General features: G+C 37.1%; 5 protein-coding genes across 6 annotated transcripts; all 5 read right to left on the reverse strand.

Annotated features, from left to right (window-relative positions):
* Positions 1 to 847: 847 nt before the first annotated feature.
* On the reverse strand, positions 848 to 3,695 carry LOC115623140. The gene is made up of 3 exons (XM_030517350.1): positions 3,579 to 3,695; positions 2,218 to 2,399; positions 848 to 2,029 (listed from the first exon to the last, which is right to left on the reverse strand). The coding sequence occupies exons 1-3, from the start codon at positions 3,670 to 3,672 to the stop codon at positions 848 to 850; spliced, it is 1,458 nt and encodes a 485-aa protein (XP_030373210.1). The 5' UTR covers positions 3,673 to 3,695.
* An 866-nt stretch (positions 3,696 to 4,561) lies between these two features.
* Positions 4,562 to 8,121, reverse strand: LOC115622972. Of its 2 annotated transcripts, none has more exons than XM_030517124.1 (3): positions 7,904 to 8,121; positions 7,668 to 7,840; positions 4,562 to 6,180 (listed from the first exon to the last, which is right to left on the reverse strand). In XM_030517124.1, exons 1-3 carry the CDS (start codon positions 7,998 to 8,000, stop codon positions 5,191 to 5,193), a joined length of 1,260 nt encoding a protein of 419 aa, XP_030372984.1. In that variant the 5' UTR covers positions 8,001 to 8,121; the 3' UTR covers positions 4,562 to 5,190. The 2 variants fall into 2 exon arrangements, with proteins under 2 accessions (XP_030372984.1, XP_030372983.1); XM_030517123.1 differs by having other exon boundaries at positions 7,668 to 7,843.
* Positions 8,122 to 10,793: 2,672 nt separating this feature from the next.
* LOC115622982 (hexose transporter HXT8-like) lies at positions 10,794 to 13,179 on the reverse strand. Its single transcript, XM_030517134.1, has 3 exons — positions 12,840 to 13,179; positions 12,541 to 12,704; positions 10,794 to 12,060 (listed from the first exon to the last, which is right to left on the reverse strand). The coding sequence occupies exons 1-3, from the start codon at positions 13,114 to 13,116 to the stop codon at positions 10,915 to 10,917; spliced, it is 1,587 nt and encodes a 528-aa protein (XP_030372994.1). The 5' UTR covers positions 13,117 to 13,179; the 3' UTR covers positions 10,794 to 10,914.
* A 733-nt stretch (positions 13,180 to 13,912) lies between these two features.
* LOC115622183 (polyol transporter 5-like) lies at positions 13,913 to 17,837 on the reverse strand. The gene is made up of 3 exons (XM_030516074.1): positions 17,414 to 17,837; positions 17,059 to 17,222; positions 13,913 to 15,804 (listed from the first exon to the last, which is right to left on the reverse strand). Exons 1-3 carry the CDS (start codon positions 17,814 to 17,816, stop codon positions 14,659 to 14,661), a joined length of 1,713 nt encoding a protein of 570 aa, XP_030371934.1. The 5' UTR covers positions 17,817 to 17,837; the 3' UTR covers positions 13,913 to 14,658.
* Positions 17,838 to 19,901: 2,064 nt separating this feature from the next.
* LOC115622382 lies at positions 19,902 to 21,546 on the reverse strand. The gene is made up of 3 exons (XM_030516305.1): positions 21,300 to 21,546; positions 21,067 to 21,236; positions 19,902 to 21,008 (listed from the first exon to the last, which is right to left on the reverse strand). Exons 1-3 carry the CDS (start codon positions 21,544 to 21,546, stop codon positions 19,902 to 19,904), a joined length of 1,524 nt encoding a protein of 507 aa, XP_030372165.1.
* Between the last annotated feature and the right edge of the window lie 1,049 nt (positions 21,547 to 22,595).

Consider the following 22,595-nt stretch of genomic DNA (forward strand, 5'->3'; position numbering starts at 1 on the left):
GTAAGCATTCGAATACATACATATGGATACTCGGAGCAGAGATATTCACTTCGATTTAGCAGATTATTTTGCTTTTTGTAAGGCTTTCGAAGTAATAGTAACATGTTAATATAGATTAAGTTATTTATTTGATATATGAAGTTTAAGTAAATAATTAAAAATGATCATGAACAGTATACACTCGTAATAGAGATATTTCCATAGATTTTCCTAATTATTTTTAAATTTATGGAATTCGATTTTTCATTAAAAATGGAAATAGTAATACATTTTAATAACATGTTAAATACTATTTCTGATTAAATAGTACAGACATAGAATATAAACATATTTTTAAACTTTATTACTATTTTCGCTTCCAATGCGACTCGAAAAAAGTAAAGTCTTTCACTATTCCACAATGAGAAAGGGTACCGGACTGTGTGAATTACAAATTTGTGGAACTACAACTTCTGATAAAACACCCGAAACTACAACTGAATACAGATTGTGAATGAAGCGGCTATTTTCGTATTACAATCGTTTAAAGTGCACCTAGTACCCGACCACTATCTAATACAAATCAATGGGTATTTAGATAGAATTGCACTTTAAATTCAACAGGCACATTGTGCTTTAAAGTACAACAGCTGGAAATATAAACACAACTTATCTTGAATGCGATAATAAAGCAATAATTGGGGCACTTATAAAAATTGTACTTCCCCTGAAAACCAATTAAAAATACTGTTTTCATTCAATATAAAAAACAATGAAAACTGGTTTGCTACTAGGCAGCTTGTTTATCGGTCTTTATTTCACTTACAACACTTATAAAGTAAATACTATAGTACTTATTTAGGTAATACTAAGGGACAGTTTTGAACTTGAGGAGACATTCGTAGAGCGTGACTTGCCGCGTTTCGGGCATGCACATAAACACCAGGACACCTAGGCCAAAACTCAAGGCTCCGAACGTAAAGAAAAGGGCTGAATCGGTGATTCTATGCTGGAATGAGGCAGCCAACAAAGCCAACTGTAACAACTGCTCACAGACGAGGATCATGGCAAAGCAACGCGCCTTGGCCGTCACGCTGAAGGCCTCAGCGGTGTAGACCAAGGCCGGCACAGCCACGCCCAGCGCAATGATCAGCTCAAAGAGCAGCATCAGCAACGCAATGGCCTGCAAGTTGATGTCATAGTAGATCTTTTTGGCTGCCTCCATGTGCTCGAACACACCACCCACCATGAAGATGATGATGCCGGCCGTGAAAAGCGAAAGCCAGCAAATTTTCCGCCTGCCCTGCCAGTCGACCAGTAGGGCGCCGACACAGCTGCCGAGGAGTCCACAGAAAGCGAGCATGTATAGACAATTCATATCGCACTCAAAGCCATGCCAGCTAACCACGAGGAAAGCGCGATTATAGGGCAGCGAAAGAGCCAGAGTTGCGAAGCAACGCAGCAGCAGAATCTTTCCAAACGGTAGGAAGCGTCGCGCCCAGTGGCGGTATCGCGGCTCCATGTCCAGCTCGGGTCTGCCAAAGGCATTGGCCAAGTCCCGTGCCGCATAAAATTGCCGACAATCTTCGCGCAGGCGCAACACCTCATTTGGGGCATGTGCACTGCCATTTAGCTGCTTCAGCGTCTCATTCACCGTCAGTTCTCGGTCCTGACGCAGCAGCAGCAGCGGCGATTCTAAACGATGCGCCAGCGCCAGTATGAAGGCCACCACGCCCAGGACGGCCAACCAGATGCCATGCAGCTGATCGATGTGAATCGCATGTCCCCGTTCGAGCGGCTCCAATGCGTACCAGAGGCGAGTATACAGCAACTGGACACAAACGCCCAGCCAGAGAAAAATGCGCTCGCAGCTGAGCAGCATGCCGCGTATTGACTTGTGAGCCACCTCGGCGCCGGTTACCATGGCCTGAACGTGCGTCAGGCCATAGGCCGCGCCTACGCTCACGCTGCTGTAGCAGGCGGCGTTAAATTGGCGGGGCAGGGAGATGCTTAGAACGCCAGCGATGAGCAGCAGGGCGGCACTGGAGGTCTGCAAAAGGGAACACAAACGGAAGCAGAGACAATAGCAGTGGCAGTGGCAGACAATCAAATGATAACGCACCGATAGTGCTAATGGCAATTCAAGTTTATCTACAGATATATTGCGCATTACCAATTTGCGTAGGTTCTCTCTACAAAAGCAAAAAAATAACACACACACACATCAGAAATACTCACATAGGCCACATTCTTGGTAACTTTTTGAACGAATAAAACAGCCAGAAGAGCGCCCAGTGCAGCGCCAATGAACCAACTCATCATCAAATTGTGGGTATTATTGTTGTTCAGGAATTTTCCAGCGGGCGTATCAAATATGGACCAGGCTAATCGCATGCCGCTGGCCACAAACACTATGGAGGCTGTTGAAAACGAAGAAGAAAATTCAAAAATGCATTTCTGAAATTGCGGCAACAGATTACAATCGCTTTAGTGAATATACAGCTAAGGTAATCATTAATTTTGCAAATATGCTCATTTTCTGTTCAATTTTAAGTTTATAATGAATGGAAAGGTAAAAAGAAGTTGAAGTTCACATAAAATTGAGTAGCAAAACCATCAACACTATGTACAAATTATGAATGGGTCTAATAATGTTTTTATTTTTTATATATATTTAAACACTTAATTTTACGTTTAATAGCTAATATTTTAAAACCACAATCTGGGTTTTAATTCACATTTAACAATTTGGTTTAATTTATTTGATTTCAAAACACGCTTGCCATTTTATTTCGTGTTTTCAAATATTGTCCAAATAGTGGCCATCAGAAATTAAACTTGTTGTGTCTTAATTTCGAAAAATTTGAGTAATTTTGCTTATTAATCGAATGTAGAATTAACTTTTTTAAATTGAAAGTCATTCTTTGTTTTTTAGAACCTTTTAATATATATTTTATATATATATATATATATATATATATATATATATATATATATATATATAGAACTAGAACTGTAAATTGCAGTGTAAAAACTATATAAAACTATATATATATATATATATATATATATATATATATATATATATATATATATATATATATATATATATATATATATATATATATATATATATATATATATATATAGTTTTATATAGTTTTTACACTGCAATTTACAGTTCTAGTTCTAAACAAGTTCAAAATTTACTATCATGAGGTTATCAGGTATTTTGATCTTGAAAACGGTTTCAGTCAATTATGTATTTAGCTTCCAAACATTATTTATATTTAATTTATTTACTTTCTACTAAAAGGTTATTTATCATTTAAAGCACGTTTTGAATCTTTTTTGAAAGAGTTGTTAACAACATGTAATGCTTTCTATTTAAATGGATTTAAATTCTATGGATTTTAAAAGGCTTATAAGCAACTTAAAAGTCAAACTATTTTTCCACTCTTTGATTTCTTTTTGTGTCTCAATTAGATAAGTTCTACCATAGAGCTCTACACCTCTGTTTTGCTAATACAACTCTTGCTTAAAAGTGATTGTTCGTGTAAAGTTCACTATAGCGAAAGTTCACTGTAGACAATAATTACCTGCGGCCATGGATTGAAACTGCAGGCGATAGCGCCACATTAGACGCAACCAGGGCAGCTTACCCTCCTCCTCAATGGTTGGCAGCAGCGGCATTTCCACTGAGCTACTCAAACAATTATATAAAATCCTCTTCCAATTGACGTTGGCAATATTGTCTGTTTTCACTTCAAGTATTCTTTTGAGCTATAGATACTACATATAAGTGAGTAAATATTCTTCGATTCGCACATTCACATTTTGGCCACACTCGCCGGCTGGACGTTGATTGCAAAATGATTTGAGTTTCCCGGAGCCACTCAGTTTGCCGTTTCGCCGTTCGTTATTCGCGATAAGATAAACATACTATAAACACATTTTGTTGTGCGTTCAGTTATCGCTCACTTATTGCTGGTGGATATAAATAAATTAATTAAATTTGAATAACGAGCGTCACAGTCGCCAAGTAGTTATACTTTTTGCTGTCAGAGTAGGGGACCCGATCCAATATATTCGGGTTGATGGAAGTATCGAGGGGCAGTACGAATAAATTTGATAAAATAGGGGCGAGCTTGCGTTAGCTCGACCATACTTGTACATCCACACCACTAATAGAGAAGAATAAACAATGAAGTGAAGAAGTGAGAACTGAGTTATATACGATTGTTGATAATAAATTTTATGAATTTAGTTCTCAAAGTAATTTGTTGAAGTGCATCATTATCGTCGTTGTAGAAAAAATAAAAATAAAAATCAACACAAAGCCGTTGAAGAGGCGAGAGAATGATTGCAGTAAACAATGAAATGTAAATCAAATTCATTTGCAATAATTGAGTCTCATTTTTATTAAATAGTAATATAAATGATAATTGTAAATTAAGCTCCAGGTTTTACCTTTATAATTAGTTAATTATTCATTGAAATGGAAATACAATTAAATGTTGTTGAGTATTCAATTTAATTTACAATAAAGTATCAGATACATATATATTTAAAGAAGGAACTGACGAAGAATGGAAAAAATAACGATGTTTCTTAGACAACAGACAAGCTCTTTAGCAAAACAGTTATAAATTTAACTGTCTTATAAATTAAATATACTTATAATTTTGTAGAAATATAATATAATTTTTATTGTTGGCTGTACATTCTTAAAAAACTTGTCAAAGTACTATATTTGAAAGGAAACAAGATTATGTTTGGCTTTTATCTTTTTACTTTACAGTTTCTCTTATACATATATCTATAAGAAACATTCATTATTATATTTACTTTTACTTTACCAGTATGTATTTATGTATTCATCATTTCGTTAGATCGTTAGGGGACAAACATGAGTTCTATTCCTACATTGAGATATCGATTTATTTCATTATCTTATTCTAATATTTTCCCATTTGAGTTTTGCATACATCTATCTTATCTCTAGCAGGTAAAAAGTGCGCATAATATTTTCTCAAACATAACGTTTGTTTTCACATTTCTATTTGTTTGGTTTTTTTTTTTTTACCTCCCATGTGTTTAAAAATATATATATGTATATATAGATAGCACTTCAAATTCCATGTCTATACAATATTAGGACGATCGCATGTGTTAAGGGAAAGGGAAGGTTTTTCCTTTGCGCTTGTTCAATTAGCTATGCTCAGAAGAGCCTTTAGTCTCTGGCTGCGCAGTGCCTTTTGTTTCTGGCATAAACGAAATACTCATAACTATGACGACTATAGTGAGGCCGCCTAATATGTAGAAACTGTTAAATACAGAGCTCTTTTCTATATCATTCGCTTGAACAAGCCAAATGAAAAGGACTTGCACTGTAAGCTCCGCTATGTGGATCAAGGCGATGCAAAATTGTTTGACGCTTTGCAGAAATACTTCCGAAAGATAAGCGGATGTAGGTGCAAAGCTCATGCCCGCAAAGAATTGATATGTGAGTAGCAGGCATTGCGCTATATGTATTTTTGAAACACTGGCCACGCCAAAGGCCAGACAGCCGGACATAACTAGGCCCAGAAGTAATGGGAACTTGCGACCTGTGGAGTCGAGCACAGAGCCAGCACTACAGTTGCCGATAAGTCTGGCCAAGCCACAAAGCACATATGGCATGGTGCTGAGACCAAAGTCGCCATCGCTGGTTATCCGGAGAGCGAGAACGCTGCAATAGCTTAAGGCGCAGAGAATGCGCAAAAGGCAGATACGCAGCAAAGCGGGCAGCGCCTCCAGCAGATCATGTTGCTCATTGTACACCAGTTTCCCAGGGTTAGCAGGCCTCGGCTGATTCTTCATATCTTTGCTGCTAGCCAGAATTAAAGCTACGCCACCACAAATGGCGCTCAGCACGCTCTGCAGCTGATCAGCACTAAGAGTGTTATTCCCTCTCCAGCTGGCGCCACAAATGAACTGTAAGCTAATGCCCAGAATCCATGCTCCTTGCTCGACGATGCACGCCAAAAAGTCCCGTTTATGCCCAACCGTCTGCGATTCTCCAACCACACCGAGCATGGGTCCAAACACCAGACCATTGGCCAGGCCATTGAGGCAGCGCGTGGCCAACAGTGCCATCATATTGAACCTGCAGAGAGTGGCAACAGTGCCACTTAAAAGCACGAGCACTGCACTCACTTGCTAAAAGAATAATAAAAAAGAGAACAATATTCAGTATAATATGGAAATTAAATATGGTATACAAAACAACGATAGCCAGTCGAAACGAAAGGGAACAGTATTCATAATAAGTATTATAGAAATAGAATATACAAAACAATGATACAAAGTCGAAATCATTCACCATGGATCATATGCATCAATTATTTACAAGTATTTACTTGAAATAAGGCATTAACTAATCTCATTCTGCATTCCTATTTATAAATAGTACATAGTTCTATTAAAATGAGTATAGGTTTTCTTTCTCTTCAAATGCTAACAATAATTATATTTATTCTATTGATATATAAATCACTCTTGATTAACCTTTTATCTAAATCTGTCTAGATTAATGAATTGTTGAAATTTTCCTTATTATTATTATTATTATATTAAATGTTAAATACTTGTATTATGTTGCAAGTTTGGATATAAATCGCTTATTTGTTTTAAAAATGCTCCCAAATTAGAAGCAAGTAATTGTTTTTATTACTGCTTTTATATAAATCAATAATATATAGTGTATATGCTACATAGTATAAGAACTACCGTTCTTCATAAAGAGTGTCCTCAGCTTTTTCCAAAAACATCAAACGAGTGTTTCTAAAAGTGTCGTCAGAAACAGCTCCTAAAACTACTTTTGATTCTAAACTTGTATTTGAAATAATAATACACTTTTACTTTAAATTAAATTTCCAACAATAATCCATCTGTAGTTTTGTAGAACCACAAAAATATGCGTATGGTTCAATCCACAAACTTTTCTTTAATTTGCTGTTTGTGCTTGGTTTGTATTCGGGATAAGTGGGATTTTAGGGCTTGTCTGTTCATGGCTGGGACTAGATGGATCCAGTCGAATTAGTCGAATAATTCGCACTTATTGCGTACGAAACAATTTCCGAGAATAACAGGCAATGCTTCGTATAAAGCTAATTTAATGGCAGTTGCATATACAAGTTTTTAGTTGTAAAAATATTTACGACAATTAAAATAAAAACGACTTCAAATTATTCCAAAAAAGGTAACTAATAACCCATATGGTATTAGGTAGGTACAATTAAAAAATACTAATTTTGGAGTCGGTGTCAGCCAAGGAAAGACTACAATATACCTAGTAATAATAATACGAGAATACTTTATGAAATATATTTTTTACAAATTAACTTTTGTACGAACGGCATTATACTGGGAAACCCATTCTAAGCCCATTTGCAAATTAACTTTTATATATCCTCCGTTTTTTGAAGTCGTTTAATAACAACTACTAAAATTAAGTATGTTGTTGATAATCACTAAATCATCGTTTTCAAGATCGTCAACCTTTTGCACTGAGCTTCTCCGCATACTTTTTCTCGTGCGTGTATTTTCACTCACGCCCATACTTGTATTTCACCCGCACATACATAATTTTGACTGAATATTCTCACAGCTGTTGCTTTCGTTTTGATATCCAGACCACAACTTACCAAGATAATCGGAAACGGCACTCGTTTGCTTATCATTGCACTCAGCCAAGTACCTCCAATGGCTGTTAGACACCAAGCAATACACACATCGGTGTTATAGACGCCGGCATTAACGCTGCTGAATCCAGTGATCCAGGCCACCTGCATGCCGCCCGTAATTGTAATGAGGGCGGCTGCTGAAAGGGCGAATGTCAATTTGTTTTCCAACCATAATATTTGACTATAATAACACTTACCACTCAAGATGGCCTTCAAAGATGATTGGTATTCGTCAGTGAAGGGTTGGACGGGTGCGTAACTTTGTTGAATGTGTTTATTGCTTTTGTGCCTCATTGTTTATATTGTGTTCACTCAAAAAGTACTATTTAAACTTTTCACACATTTGAACAGAATATCTGTACTTCTTCTTCATAATCTATATACTATGTAGTTCCACCCAAGCAAGCGTGCGTCTTCAGCCTTCCACGGCCAGCCACAAATTAACCGAAGTCGAGTATGCTCGGCTGTGAGGCACTTGCCTGCGATCGTTCAGCTACCATCTCTCTTTATCTTTCTTTATCTCTCGGGCGCTCTCGCGCTCTCACCCCTATACACTGCCCTAAATAAATAAGTATTTCATGTTCTTTTCATCCGAAGCCTTATACTTATCATATTGTTAGATTTGATTGTTTTTTTTTGTCACGTCCACTCTTTCTTGCTCATTAACTGTCCCTTATCGTTTTATTCGGTTATGAGGAATGTATATGCGTACATATGTGTATATTGTACATTATACATACATATGTACATATTTGTAGTATGCGTGCATATTTATATGTATTTGAGAATTTTTATCGACTCTTAAGTTTATTTTTAAGAGAGATTTAAGAATGCGCATTGGACTGATTTTTTGAATAAATTCAAAAATTTCACTGATAACACTTCAAAGTCAGTGGTTTGATCTGCGTTTTGGTAAAAATGGAGCATAATTGTTTGCTAATTTTGTCAATTTCTTAATTACAAGTATGAAAAATAAGTAAATGTCAATAAAAAAGTTTATATAAAAACAAAATTTGTTCGTATTAGTTAATTGGTTTTTTGTACCCGTCTATTGTGGAGTGAAAACATGCTTTCTGTCACTTTCTGCGAAAAAATAATATTGCCAAATTAAAGTTGAATATATACATTAACTTATATGAGATTGATTTTTGCGGCTTTTCGGGAACTTTTATTTTGTAGCTGATGTTGAAAGTGCACAAATCGTAATCACTATAATGCCCGCAAAACACCTAGATGATTTTGGAAATGTTTTGTGGTTAAATAGTAGTGCTTATTACACATGATCTCTTTCGCTTTGACAAATACAAAATAATATCAATTGTCACCTATCTGTGGGGCAATCACAAATGTGGAATGAACGAACACCATTCAAGGCGGACTACAAGATACATAAAGAATGTATAAGAACAAACAACAAACCTACAAATCTCCCAAGAAAAGGTTTTTTCTAGTAGTGTAATACGAGCACATATTTAGGTATGTATATGTTCATAGATATGTATATGTATGTAGACATGTATATATATGCAGGCGTATTGGTAAAACATTTCAGTTGAGCAAATAAAAGTAGTGTAAACAGAGCTAATTTTGAACTAAAATAAAGCACATTAAATAAAAATAATAATCAAATAAGTGCATTTCAATTAAAAAAGCATCTTATGTACGATTGTTGTTAAGTAGTTCATAGCTTTTTGTTTGATCGAGTATATGGTTATAATTATTATATTTGTTATAAAATGCAGCTGAATCAATATAACAGTTATGTCGCGCCGGTCTTTAGAAGAAGCTGTTTAACTTGCTCTTTAGATTAAATTTCTCTCTTAAGCATTTTCCAACATGGGTTCTGTTCAAAAATTTGCTTACCTTTTCTGGGCAAGAGAAAACTTTTAATTTGTACACTCATAATGTCCAATGACCCTTAATTTGAATTATGTTTTTAATTCTATTTGACATGCTTTCGACTAAATTTTCTATAATTTTCTTTGCCACCCTTGCTGGATTCGCTGCCACAAATCCTCCTGATTTGGTGGAACCGATTCGTTGAGTTTCAATCGTCTTTCCACAAACATTGAGATCATGGTGCGTAAATATGGTGACATATTTTTACTATGCATGTACCATACATGTAAGATGGGAAGGCAGGATAGTGAGAATGGCGGACAACCTAGAAGCAGCATCGGCAGTACTCGGTACTCATTTCGGTTTTAAGCAGTCAGTAGAAATGTACCTAGTTGTCAGTAGTAAGTTGTCAGCCGCACTACAAACACAGTCGTCAGCCGTAAGGAAAGAAGCAGAAGTCAGCAGTCAGAAGAAGAAGCGGAGAGAAGCCGTCAGAGAAGTCAACCGTCGAACCAGAGTGCATTAGCTGCACATTCTAATATTCGCCATCATCATTTTACATTATATTCCTATTTTAAACTATATCATATATAGTATCTTGGTATCGTTATCAATAATAAACATTGTATGATACACAAGATCACATACATAGACACATTGTTTGTCAATTGCATTAGCGGGATCAGCTATTTCCAGAAGACATTATTTGGAGCTTGCTCCATTAGCGTTTCTTATTGTAGTTCTTAGGCTTCATTCTGAGTACCTGACGACTTCTCATGCGGTGATGTGTCCAAATGCTGAATCTTTGTTTCCTTATATTGATTCCAGTAGCTAATGCGGTTTAGTTATCGGCTCTCATTCTAGTACTTAGAAACGATCCATATGAACGATCGGTGCAGAAATATAGCAAAATACTGAAACCCTAGTACACTCAAATAATGTCTCTCAATTACCTGAAGTTGCATCAAAATCGGTGCATTATATTTTTTAGCTGCCATAAGATTATTTTTAGCGAGGAAGACGATTTCAAGAGAAATTCGAGAGTGGGGATGGCCCGACTTTAATGTTCTATCGGGTCTATTCTATTGTCTTTATTAATAAATTAATTTAATCTCAAATAACTTGACAAAAACAAATGGATAACTATTTTTGGTAAACAAATTTAAAATAATAATAACTTAATAATTTCATTCATTTATAGACCACAAGTTAGAGTTATATTACGCGCAAAAATATAGGCAAAGAAGATAACATTTTGAATGCTGTAATTTTTATTTATCCATTTCATGGTTATGTATCGCAATTGATATGGTTATGGTTACATTAATTTAATTACTTGTAAGTAAGTATAAAATCGTGTTTTAGCGAATTAGCAACCCTTGCTCAGCATTCCGCGAAACTTATCCTGCGACTCGCGCAAAGTGGTTCTTTTAGTTTCGGGAAAAGTCCAAATGCCCACAACGAAAGAAAATGCCGAAATACCTCCCAAAATGTAGAAGAAGTTGACGGTCCCAGTAAAACTTAAATCGGTCGCATTGATAATCAAGAAGACCAACATTTCCGCAATAAACGTAAAACTGATCATGTTTTGCTTAACGCCCAGCGGATATGCCTCCGATAGATAGGCAGATGTGGGCGTGAAGGCAACACCGGCAAATACTTGATATACGCAGAGGAGTGCCATCACGGACTCCATATCGTGTGGATTGTATTTTGGGAATTTCCAGCTCTTGTAGGAACTGTCCAATTTACTAGCTGCACCGATGGCCATACTCGCTGTGACCAGCAAGCCCAAAAGCACAAGTTTCTTTCGGCCAACTGTGTCTGTGCAGAAAGCGGTTATGAAGTTTCCCAGCCAACGACACAAGCCGAATACAACATAAGGTCCAGCTTGGTTTCTGTAAACCGTGTAGGTGGCAAGGGTGAAGGCGTATCCCGCCACCTGCGACATGCTCATGGCGTTTAGGGCACGGAGAAAGACAAGTCGAATAAATGCCGGTATCGCCTGCACTAGGCTCTCACAGGTGGAGAGAACCTTATTCTTCTCCAAATAGCGTTTGTGTTCCGCCAGCTGTTCGTAGGTTTCCGATGTTATAGTAAATGGTTCCTGCAGAAGACGCAATGTATCGAGGGCTGCCTCCTCGTTTTTCGTGGCCAGTACAAGTACTGGCGATTCAATTGTCAGAAACGATCCAATAATCAATCCAATTATGCCGTACACTGTGCTCAAAAGGCCATGCAATTGCTCTGAAGTGATGGCTGCGCCTGAATTCCAGCTCATGGAATATATTATCTGCAGGAAGAAGCCGATTCCGTAGCACATCTGTTCAACATTTGTTGTAATGGAGCCTCGCATATAGAATACCACCACTTCTCCAGCCAAGGCGAGTGTTGGCGCAAATACAAAACCATTGGCTATGCCATCCAGATATAGTCCAGCGGTCATGGCGTTCTGATTGTGCTTGGTACAAGCAAGGACAATACCACCAATCAGAACCAGAAAGGAAGAAAATTGCTGAAGGAAGAGTTTAAATTACATTCTCGTATTAATAGAATGAAGAGATTTAGGGATGAGGGTTTTTTCTGATTATCACATTTTCTAAAAACGGTGACAAGACGAATTGATATAGCCATGTCCGTCTGCCCGTCTGTGTGTCCGTCTGTCCGTATCAACGCAAGGATCTCAGAAAGTATATGAGCTGGAACCAAACTTGGTATCCAGATTCTCCTAAGCCCGAGAAGAAGGACAAGATTGCTCATATTTTCCGGTCAAACAAAAAACTTCTTAATTCAAATCCAAATGATGTTTTTTTTTCCCTGACGATGATTTACATTTAAAACTTGTTCTTAGTCGCTGCTAGAAACACTGTTCCTATAACATTTTTCGGAAGTAATATAATCTTTTTTGCCAACAAATGCAATCTTGTTTTGCTTAAAAAAGATTCAGCAAATAAACAAATACACGAAGTAGTCCATTGGAGAGAGGGGTACTTACGAATATAATTTTCTTGGAAATTTGATTGGCCAGGAAACAGCTGAATAAAGCGCCAATGATGGCGCCAATAAACCAGCATACTCGCATATGGATAGTTAAATATGAATTGTGAAAGCCCGCACTTAATGCAATGTTCATTCCACCTGATATGAAGATTAGTGCAGCTGAAATCAGAGAGTTGGAATATTGAGCATCAGTGCAATCAATAGATTTATCAGAGAGTATAGGTGTTAGCTTCGAGTAATTGTGTGTTTTATTTACGACGCTTTGAAATGGATGACTAATTCGGTTCTACCTACCCGCGCCAACTGCATTGGATTGTGGTTTGTTTTTCTGATTGCGCCTAAAACATCCTTCAGGCGGGACACCAATTGTAGGGCGCTGTTGCTGTCCAGGGCCATAGGGCTGTGATGGTTGGTAATTCTGAGCTGGATAGGTCTGAGCGGATGGTGGGCCGGGATAACCTTGTGGGAGATAGCTTTGAGCTGCATACTGCGGTGGATAGCTCTGCGGGTAGCCATATGGCGGTGGCTGATTTGGAGGCTCTGGTGCTGGAAACTGTTTCTCGCTTTCCATATTTTTACATTCCGGCACCAGCCTCGTCTGTGTTGGAATCCTAACTGCGAGCGGCTGCTTTAGCGGCCTATATTGTAGTATTTTAGCCAGAAAAATCGCTTATCTACATAATGATAATTCAGTCGTGTGGTTAACTTGAAATAGAGCGATTAAACGAGCGTTTAACAAAAATCGCAATAAAAGCCTACGTCCGAAAGATAATACGCTTATCAGACTTTGCTCATAAATATCACATTGACATTGCTTCAAGGTATACAACACAAGGCACGGCTATTATTTGTATCTATAGAATGTATGTATGTACTCGTGTGTGTAGGCGATATAATAAGAAATATATATACAAGTATTATTAATTACCAATGGGAATACCTAACAAGAGCTATCGCTATTGTGTTACGGGCATTTGAATTGGCGAAAGCTATTCCCCGTCCGTAATACTTTAATACTCCATACTTAAAGATTACTCAAAAAAACCTAGTTTTGTTCATAATGGGTGGAAATAATTTATTTTTCATAGAAAATATTATTCTGAATATTTTAAGCCAATTTCTTTAAGTCGATACAAACTGTAAAAATTATGTTTATTTTAGAATTACATTTGTTGCATGCTAAGCATAAGTCTTAAAATTATTCCAATTACATCTTTCACTAAATATTACTATTATCATTTCATTATTTGTTGTGTTCTTTATTAATTTAGTTTTATTAGAATTTTACTTTATTTATTACACACTAATTTACTTCAATGATGTGTTTAAAATAATTGTATATTTATTTATATTTATATTTCAGTATATTTAAACTTTGAAATGACGGACGTGAAAAATCTATATAGATTATCATTTTGTTAATTATCATCTTAATTAATATTTTATATCGCTTGCTCACAAGATTGGAATTATTATTATTATTATTGTACAATTTTGTTGGTATTAGTTGCATTACTACTACGCAGAGTTTAATATTTTATTAAACTTTTCTTTCATTTAATTTTTTTATTTACCAAAATTTAACACTTTATTATTATTAAGCTAGCTATCTACTCCCTATCTTGACGGTTAAATCAGCATAGTTGTATATAACTTAATATTTGGAAACAATAGCCTACATATCTTGATTCCTGCTGAACTATGGGTGACTAATTTTGGCAAGAGGGATCAGATAAGCCCTCTGAACATCTAAAAATATACTGGTAAAGGTTATCTTAGACTCAAATTCCATATAATTAGATTATGTGCTCGGAGTTACGTCTAACTGCATGAGGCATTGATATTTTAAAGGGTGTTTACATTCTTTAGGAAACAGCTTAAAATCATAATATTTATAACACTCAATGACAATAAAAATTTCCTTAAAATAAGATGGGACTTCGAAGTGAGGGACTACATTTTATTTCTGCGGTTTAAATACTTGTTTTTAATTAAAAAATCAGTTTTCAAAATTAGTTGGTAACTTTGATAGTCGAAGTTGTAACTAGAGACACATGTTTTGTACATTTCTAAAGACATATATCGTTTCCTATTTGGAATGCTGTTGGTTTCTTCAAAAACCAAAGCTTAGAAATCCGCGGAACTTGTCTTGTGATTGACGCAAGTTGGTTCCTTTAGTCTCCGGGAAAAGCCAAATACCAGCAATAAAACCAAACACGGACAAGCCTCCCACGAAGTAGAAGAAAACGCCAAAAGTAGTAAAATCCATAGTACCAACGCTAATGATTATAAACACTAACATCTCTACTATAAAAGTGAGGCCAATCATATGCTGTTTAACGCCCAGAGGAAAGGCTTCGGACAGATAGGCGGATGTGGGCGTGAAGGCAACACCGGCAAACACCTGATATAAGCAGAGAAATGTCATCACCATCTCCATATTACCAAAATAATAAACCGGCCAATAATAGTAAGAGGAATAGAATTGGCTGCCTGTGCCAAAGCCCATGCCGGTGCACACAAGCAATCCAAGAAGAATGAGCTTTTTCCGTCCAACGCATTCCGTGCACATTGCGGTTACGAGGTTTCCCAGCCAACGGCACAGACCAAATAGAACGATAGGCCAAACTTCTCCTCTGTACTCTCTGGCCGATGCGATGAGGAAGGCGTAGGTCGTAAACTGGCACATACTCATGGCATTAAGCGCTCTTAAAAAGATCAGGCGCAGAAAAGCAGGTAGCGCCTCAACTATGCCAGCACAGACCGAGATATCCTTATTCTGTTCCACATAGCGTTTGTGCTCCGCCAGCTGATCGTAGGTTTCCGTAGTCAGGGTATACGGTCGTTGCAGTCGCCGCAAAGTATCAATGGCCGCCTGCTCCTCCCCATTGGCCAGCATAATTACCGGCGATTCGATGGTCAGGAATGCCGCAATGATTACTCCAATAACTCCGAACACCGCACTCAATATGCCATGTATTTGCTCAGCGCTAATAGCAGCGCCCACATTCCACTCCCAGGTGGACGCGTAGACAATCTGCAGGAAGAAACCAATGCCGAAGCTGGCCTGTTCAATGGTTGTGGTAATGGTGCCTCGCATATAGAATACCGCCACTTCACCGGCCAAGGCGAGTGTGGGCGCAAACACAAGGCCATTCGCTATCCCATCCAAATATAATCCTGCCGTTATGAGTGACTCAACGTTCTTATCGCAGGCAAAGAGAACACCGCCAACGATAACTAATAACGAAGCGAATGCCTAAAAGCAGAACAATTATTTACCAAAAAGGACATTCTTAATATGCATTTTGCTAACATTGTCGCAGTTCACTGTGTTTGTTTATTTATGCCAGTATATCTGCTTATAATAAACCCTAGTTAATATACACATATTGGTTCTTACTCTAATACTCCCTAATGGGCACTCTAGGATTTATTTAAAGTAATATACATTTCCTTTTTCGAAAACCTACTATGCTAATATTACTAATTTATGAAGTTGTTGGAAAAAATAAACTTTAAAGAACACATAATGAAAATTAGCCAACAAACATTACACATCAAATAAAAGTAATTCATTGTTTTTCTTTAGGATAATATGACGTCATGATTATTTTTCCCGCGCACTCCACTTTTCTTTAAACAAATGTCGAAACCTTTTTGGTTTGCTTTGGACACTGAAATAAAGTTACATTGCAAACAGCTAGGCTGTTGTTGGAAAGAGAGACAAAACAATATACTTTTCTGTATTGGTCAGTCCCATATAAATGCCAAATCGAACACTTAACAATGTTGCAATTGATTTTTTTTTTTTGTTTCGGTTGAAATATGACAAAACGTTTGTTAATCGATCAGTTCAAATGATTCTTTTTCTACATACTTGTACACAATCGTTTGGCTTAATACCTAGGGAGTTTCCATGGGTGTCTGTTAGTTGTAAAGGCTTCTTGATATGAAAAATTGTGTAAGTAGTAATTTACTATTGACAGTGATAACCAGAACGCTAACAGAAATTTTTTCTATTTACAAGTACACTAAAAACATTAAAACGGACGGGGAATTTATAAATGAAAAGGCTTTAAAAAGTTTGTTATTTTGAAGAAGCAAAGTAATATCTAAAACTAAACTAATAGGCTTTAAAAAAGCTTTATAAATGAAACTAATAAGTGTACATGTTTCTTTTTTCCCGTATATGAATATTTTAATTATAATAACTATAATTCAAAAGCATTATTAGAATATCTGAGTAATTGTTCTATTGACAGGGAATTACATTTATAATTTCATAAATGTTTATTTATTTATAAATTTGTTTATCTCTAGCTATTGAAAATAATGTTATCGCCATTGATTATTCGTTTTCACTTGATAATAAAAAACACAAAAAAACTGACGGTTGTGACTTCGTTATTTTAAGTCAAAGAAATTAATGGAAACGCCAATAAAATTTAAAATATAGTATTACCTTCTTGACTGCATAAATCAAGCGGTATTTACGAATATATATACTTACGAATATAACTTTCTTCGGAACCTGATTGACCAAAATACTGCTGATGAAAGTACCGATGATGGCGCCAATAAACCAACAAATCCGTGTATGGTAACTCAATGGAACTGTAAAGAAGCCCGCACTAAAGGCAATATTCATGCCACCAGATGCAAAAATAAGTGCAGCTGTAAGTGAAATAGTTTTTGATTAGTTGAAGGCAATGTCAGGTGTATATAGTATATGGAGCCTATCTTATCAGATTTCCCAATAACAGTTCCATGTGTTAATGGCGGGGATGTGTCATGCCTAATTCTCATGACATATCATACAAGTATATATGTAGTATATATTTTTTGTTAAATAGACTCTAACATACCTGCACCGACTGCATTAGACTGGGGCTTATTCCTCTGATTCCGACTATACCATCCTCCAGGTGGCACCACAGCTACACTGGGCTGCACTGGCGGTGGTCCGTAGTGTTGTGGTGGGAAACTCTGGGGCGGGTAGACCTGTGCACCTTGATAGGATTGGCCTGGATAGCCCTGGGGGGGTGGTTGTGCCGGAGGATAATTCGGTGGAGGATAGCTGTTGGCCGGAACAGCTGGCGGATAATTTTGTGGATAACCCTGAGGTGGATAATTTTGTGGATATCCCTGAGGTGGATAATTTTGTGCGAAGCCGTAGGCTGGGGCATTTGTTGGAGGTCCCTCAGGCTGCAAACCGTAGCCCGGGGGACTAGTTGGAGGTTCCGTCGATTTCAAGGGGTTGTCGTTCATTTTGGTTCTGGCACTCGCGCTCGTCGGCCTTCGATTCCAAACTGCTGGCAACAATGGACGGCCGAACCTATTATAGGTATTTTTTCTACGAAACCCTTCGGCAATTCGTCTACATGAGTAATGACGATAAGCTAACGGGTTGTTGAGAATAAAGCTCAAACTACAATCGCAACAAAATAAAGAGAATTCACATTGCTTGCGTATTTGGAATACAAGCGTGATTCATTTCCATGGGCACAGGTGATTAAGTTTCTCTAATCGAGCAATTCTTATGTTGTGTACTTATTCAATTTTTAACTATGCATATCTATATTATTATATTGTTTTGTATATAATTATGTACTTTTATGTTCATGAAGATTTGTGCTCCGCTCATTGCTAGCTTCTGGTGGCTTGCCAATCTTATCGCCACTTGCTTTAGTTACACAACAAATTTAACGTTGATAATAATTTTGTATACTCTTGTATATATTACTGTGGTGAATTTTTATACTCTGTACATGAAATGTACAAGAGTATATTAGGTTTGCGGGAGCTGAAAAATGTAACAGGCAGAAGGAGGCGTGGCAGACCCCACAAAGTATATATATTCTTGATCAGCATGACGAGACGAGTCGATCTAGCCCTGTCTGTCTGTCTGTCCGTCTGTCCGTCTGTCCGTCTGTCCGTCCGTATGAACACCTGGATCTCAGAGACTATAAGAGATAGAGACACCAAATTTTGCACGAAGATGCGTTATGTGTGTATTCTATACGAGTTTGTTTTATTTTTTTGATTTTCCCCCCCACTTCCCCCCTATGGGGGTTTTCCCGATTTTCCATTCGTATAATCGCCTATATCTCGGAGACTATAAGACCTAGGAACACCAAATTTTAGTCCCAGATGCCTTATGTGAATACGCAGAAAATGTATATTTTGGAATTCCCCTCCCTCCCCCCTCTACCCCGCAAATCGTAACTCCCGTAATTCTAGGAATTTCGAACTAAAATTTTGGAAATACCCCCAGTTAGTTATTATGTGTCCGTATGCCAAATTTCATTATGATAGACCGATTTAACAAGAAGTTATAGCCATAAATATATTTGCTGATGCAGCGCTGCTGCAGCGCTGCTCAAGCGCTGCCCGCGGCTGTTGTTGATGTTGCTGTTTGGTTGACTGCGAAAATGCTTACACAGACACGAATAGATGCGCATAGGCATACATACACTCACACAGACGCAATTGCTATGTAAATGTTCAATTATACACCCTTTACGTGAGTTCGAATACCGAGAGAGGTAAAATCGATCAAATTTTTTTTTTTATTTTCTTAATTTTTTTTATTTTCTATAATTATTGTAAACATATGTACAGAGTATTTCAAAGTCGGGACACCCGACTTTAGCTTTTTTACTTGTTGTTTGTTTATTTGTTAAATTTGTTTGATTTTTCGATTTATTTTTAATTCAAGTCAAGCTAAAATGTTCCATTGCAGAAAAAGTAAATATAATTTCTGAGAGTTTTTGCCATTGGTTCGTACATAAATGTTTAACCTGAAGTGCTGAATTGATCTACATAATTTGTTTTTATATTTTATACGAAATATAAAAAATTGTTTTTTTGATATTTTTGATTTGACAAAAATGTTGTTACAAGTACTACATTTTTGTCTCATATCGGAACGAATTGTTATACACTTCAGCCGAAGGGTCTAGGGTATAATATAAAATCTAAACGCCTGATGGTAACAGACAGATATGGTTATAAATACATTCGATGACATAAATCAATCGCAATGTTTATAAAAATATCATTTATAAGATGTATATAATGCTTGAAATTATATAAAAATCGTTTCATGTTGCTTCCATAAAAATTATGGTTGGAACAGCTTTTTTGTTCTTAAAGATATGTTGAACAATTTTTTACATTATAAAGCTGGGGATTGTTTTTGACAACAACATTAACTTGATTTGAAAGGCTGTAGGAGAAAAAGGCGGGATACAGGGTATTTAGAAGTCGCGTTCTGTTTGCTTATTAATTATAAAATTTTTTTATTGTGTATTCAGCTTAAGAGCTATGCCATTTAATTCAATTCATCGATATCTAATGAATTCGTTTGCTCACAAATCCTTTAAATTTCTCCAGTGCCTCGCGCAGCGTAGTTCTTTTGGTCTCCGGCAGGATCCAAACAGCCAACAAACAGAACAACAACGTAAATATGCTCATGAGATACAGATAGTTTGTACAAGATTTTGTGTCAGTGAAGTATGAGTAAACAAAAATGTATACAGACATCTCAACAATGTATGTGAGTGCTATGAATTGTTCTTTGATGGCCATTGGATAGGCTTCAGAGAGAAAAGCTGGCGAGGCAGTGAAGGCCAATGCGGAGAATGTTTGCAATAAAGAAACTAGGACCATACCATATGTGCAGTTTCTAGCAAAGCTTGTCATTATAAAGGCCATGCTACCGTAGAGGAGCAGACCTATAAGTGTAGTAATTCTGTGTCCAATCAGCTCCATGATGGGCATGGTGATTAGATTTCCAAATATACGGAATATTCCCAAGATGGGATACGACCAGACCAAATGGTTAATATCACCGTAATTGGTTCGAAAAAGGACTATAAAAATAGCTAGGCTCATGGCATGTAGGGCGCGAAGACAGCAAAGACGAAGGAGCGCGGGCAGGGCTTGAGTTATGCTCCGATATGTTGAAAGTTGCCGGCTCTCCATCACATAGGATTTATTTTCCGCCTGCTGCTCGAAGAGCTCCTCGGTTAAGGTGTTAGGAGCTTGAACACGTCGCAGCACTTCCATAGCATAGAGTGGTTTGCCCCTAATTAGCAACTTTACAGGCGATTCCTTGCTAAAGAATGTACTCAATGACATCGCAAAAATGCCGGATAGAACTCCAATGGCACCGTGCAGACCGTCGTGTTCCAGATGTTCCAAAGATGTTGATTTCCACAAATACGGATAGATGACCTGCGCACAAATGCCAATGCAAGGACAAAACTGCTCAATGAAAGCAGCCACAAAGCCGCGCATGTAGAACACCGTCAGTTCGCCAATTAAGGCGATCATCGGTGCAAACACAAGACCATTGGCTAAGCCATCAATATATAAAGCAGCCCGAATGTATTTCATTTCCTTCTCGCTACAGATAAATAGGAAACCGGCGGTTATTATGAGCCCAGTAGCCAATTGCTGCAAATAAAACGATCATTTTTAATCGTAATTAGAGAGTGTCGAACTGAGAACTTACAGCTACACGCCTCGTAGGTACTCGATTGGCCCAAAACATACTGATTATCGCACCGATGATGGCGGCGATGAACCAATCTGGAGTAAAAGTTGGTCCTTGATCGATGTCTGGAGTCTGCAGGCCTACGCTCCAGGCTATGCTGGCTGCTCCAGAAACCAATATCGGGGCAACTATAAAGAATGACTCTCATTTAAAATTCATGACTGGAAGCAGAACTATAAATCGAAACGTACGAGCTCCGACTGCGTGCATCTGCTGCCTGTTCTTCTTATAGCGAGTGTGCCACTCTTCCGTTTGCAGCATAATAAAGTATGTTGGTAAAGATTCTGTTGGCTTCTTTTTGGGCCCCTGTCTAGGAACATCAACGGTCTGCAGCTGATAGTATTTCACCATGGGGTTTGGCCGAAGTTCCTCCGGTGGCGTCACAATCGGCGAAGCTGTCGAACAGCCTGCCAGAGGCAATTTGGAATCATTCTCCATTCTCTGGTCATACAACTAGCAATGTTCGCGATTTAATTGAAACTGAAGGCAGTTTTCGAAGCAAGTAATCGTTCGGAGCGAAAATATCACAGCTGAGCCAACTCGCCAACTCCCTAGAGACAAAGTGCGGCTGGAAGATTGGGTTTTTGTTTCACAGAAACGCAAAATCGAAGCTTATCACAATTGTAGCGTTTGGGAATATTCCTTGTTCTTACGAGTACATACTACTTATATAAAAGATCATGTATTGACATTTCGAGGGTAGTTGGAATGGGAAGAGAGTAACAACGTCCGGATGAAAAATAATGCAAAAGAATATGAGTTGGAGTTATCTTTGGCTTCCATCTATTACATATTTTAGATATTTATTTAACGAATGCTAACTAGTACGCACATCTTTTGTTTATTTATACTAGTCATATTATCGACGAATTTAATGATTTTTTGTAGTGGAAAACAGAGAACTTCTGAAACTTCAATAACTTTTTCTATTTTTCAACAGTATAATGCAAGTATATACATAGCTCGGGTGTAGAAATTATCAATTCTTATCAATTCGATATGATAATACAGAGATAGTAACAGAGTTTGATTAGCCGAATTAATGTTCATTCAATGGAATAATTAAAAGCACACAGTATCCACTTAAAAAAAGTCAAGTTAAAAAATGAAAAGCAAATAAACTTACTAAATTATTGTATTTACAATACTTTTGCAAAAAAACGTTGCGATATTTAAAGAAGTTATTGTAATTAAAAAAAATTAAAGTCATTAAATCGGGTTTTTATTAAATCGGATGCTTACAAACATTATTGTAGGAATTTAAGAGATTGACACGTATTTATGATCCAGCTGCAATAAGGCATGGATTACATGATTTCTTAGGCGTATTAATTTAAGTTTTGTTGTGTAGGAAACCTTAAAACTAGGCTTTATTAGCGATTATGGCATTATGTTAAAAAATTGAGTTTAATTGGGAAATTATTTATTTTTTAATCTGTGTTCGTGAGAGACTTGAATTACTAAAGTAAAACATTTACAGCCTATCT

This window comes from Scaptodrosophila lebanonensis, unplaced genomic scaffold (genome assembly GCF_003285725.1).
Source record: "Scaptodrosophila lebanonensis strain 11010-0011.00,11010-0021.00 unplaced genomic scaffold, SlebRS2 tig00000043-arrow-pilon, whole genome shotgun sequence".
Taxonomy (NCBI): domain Eukaryota; kingdom Metazoa; phylum Arthropoda; class Insecta; order Diptera; family Drosophilidae; genus Scaptodrosophila; species Scaptodrosophila lebanonensis.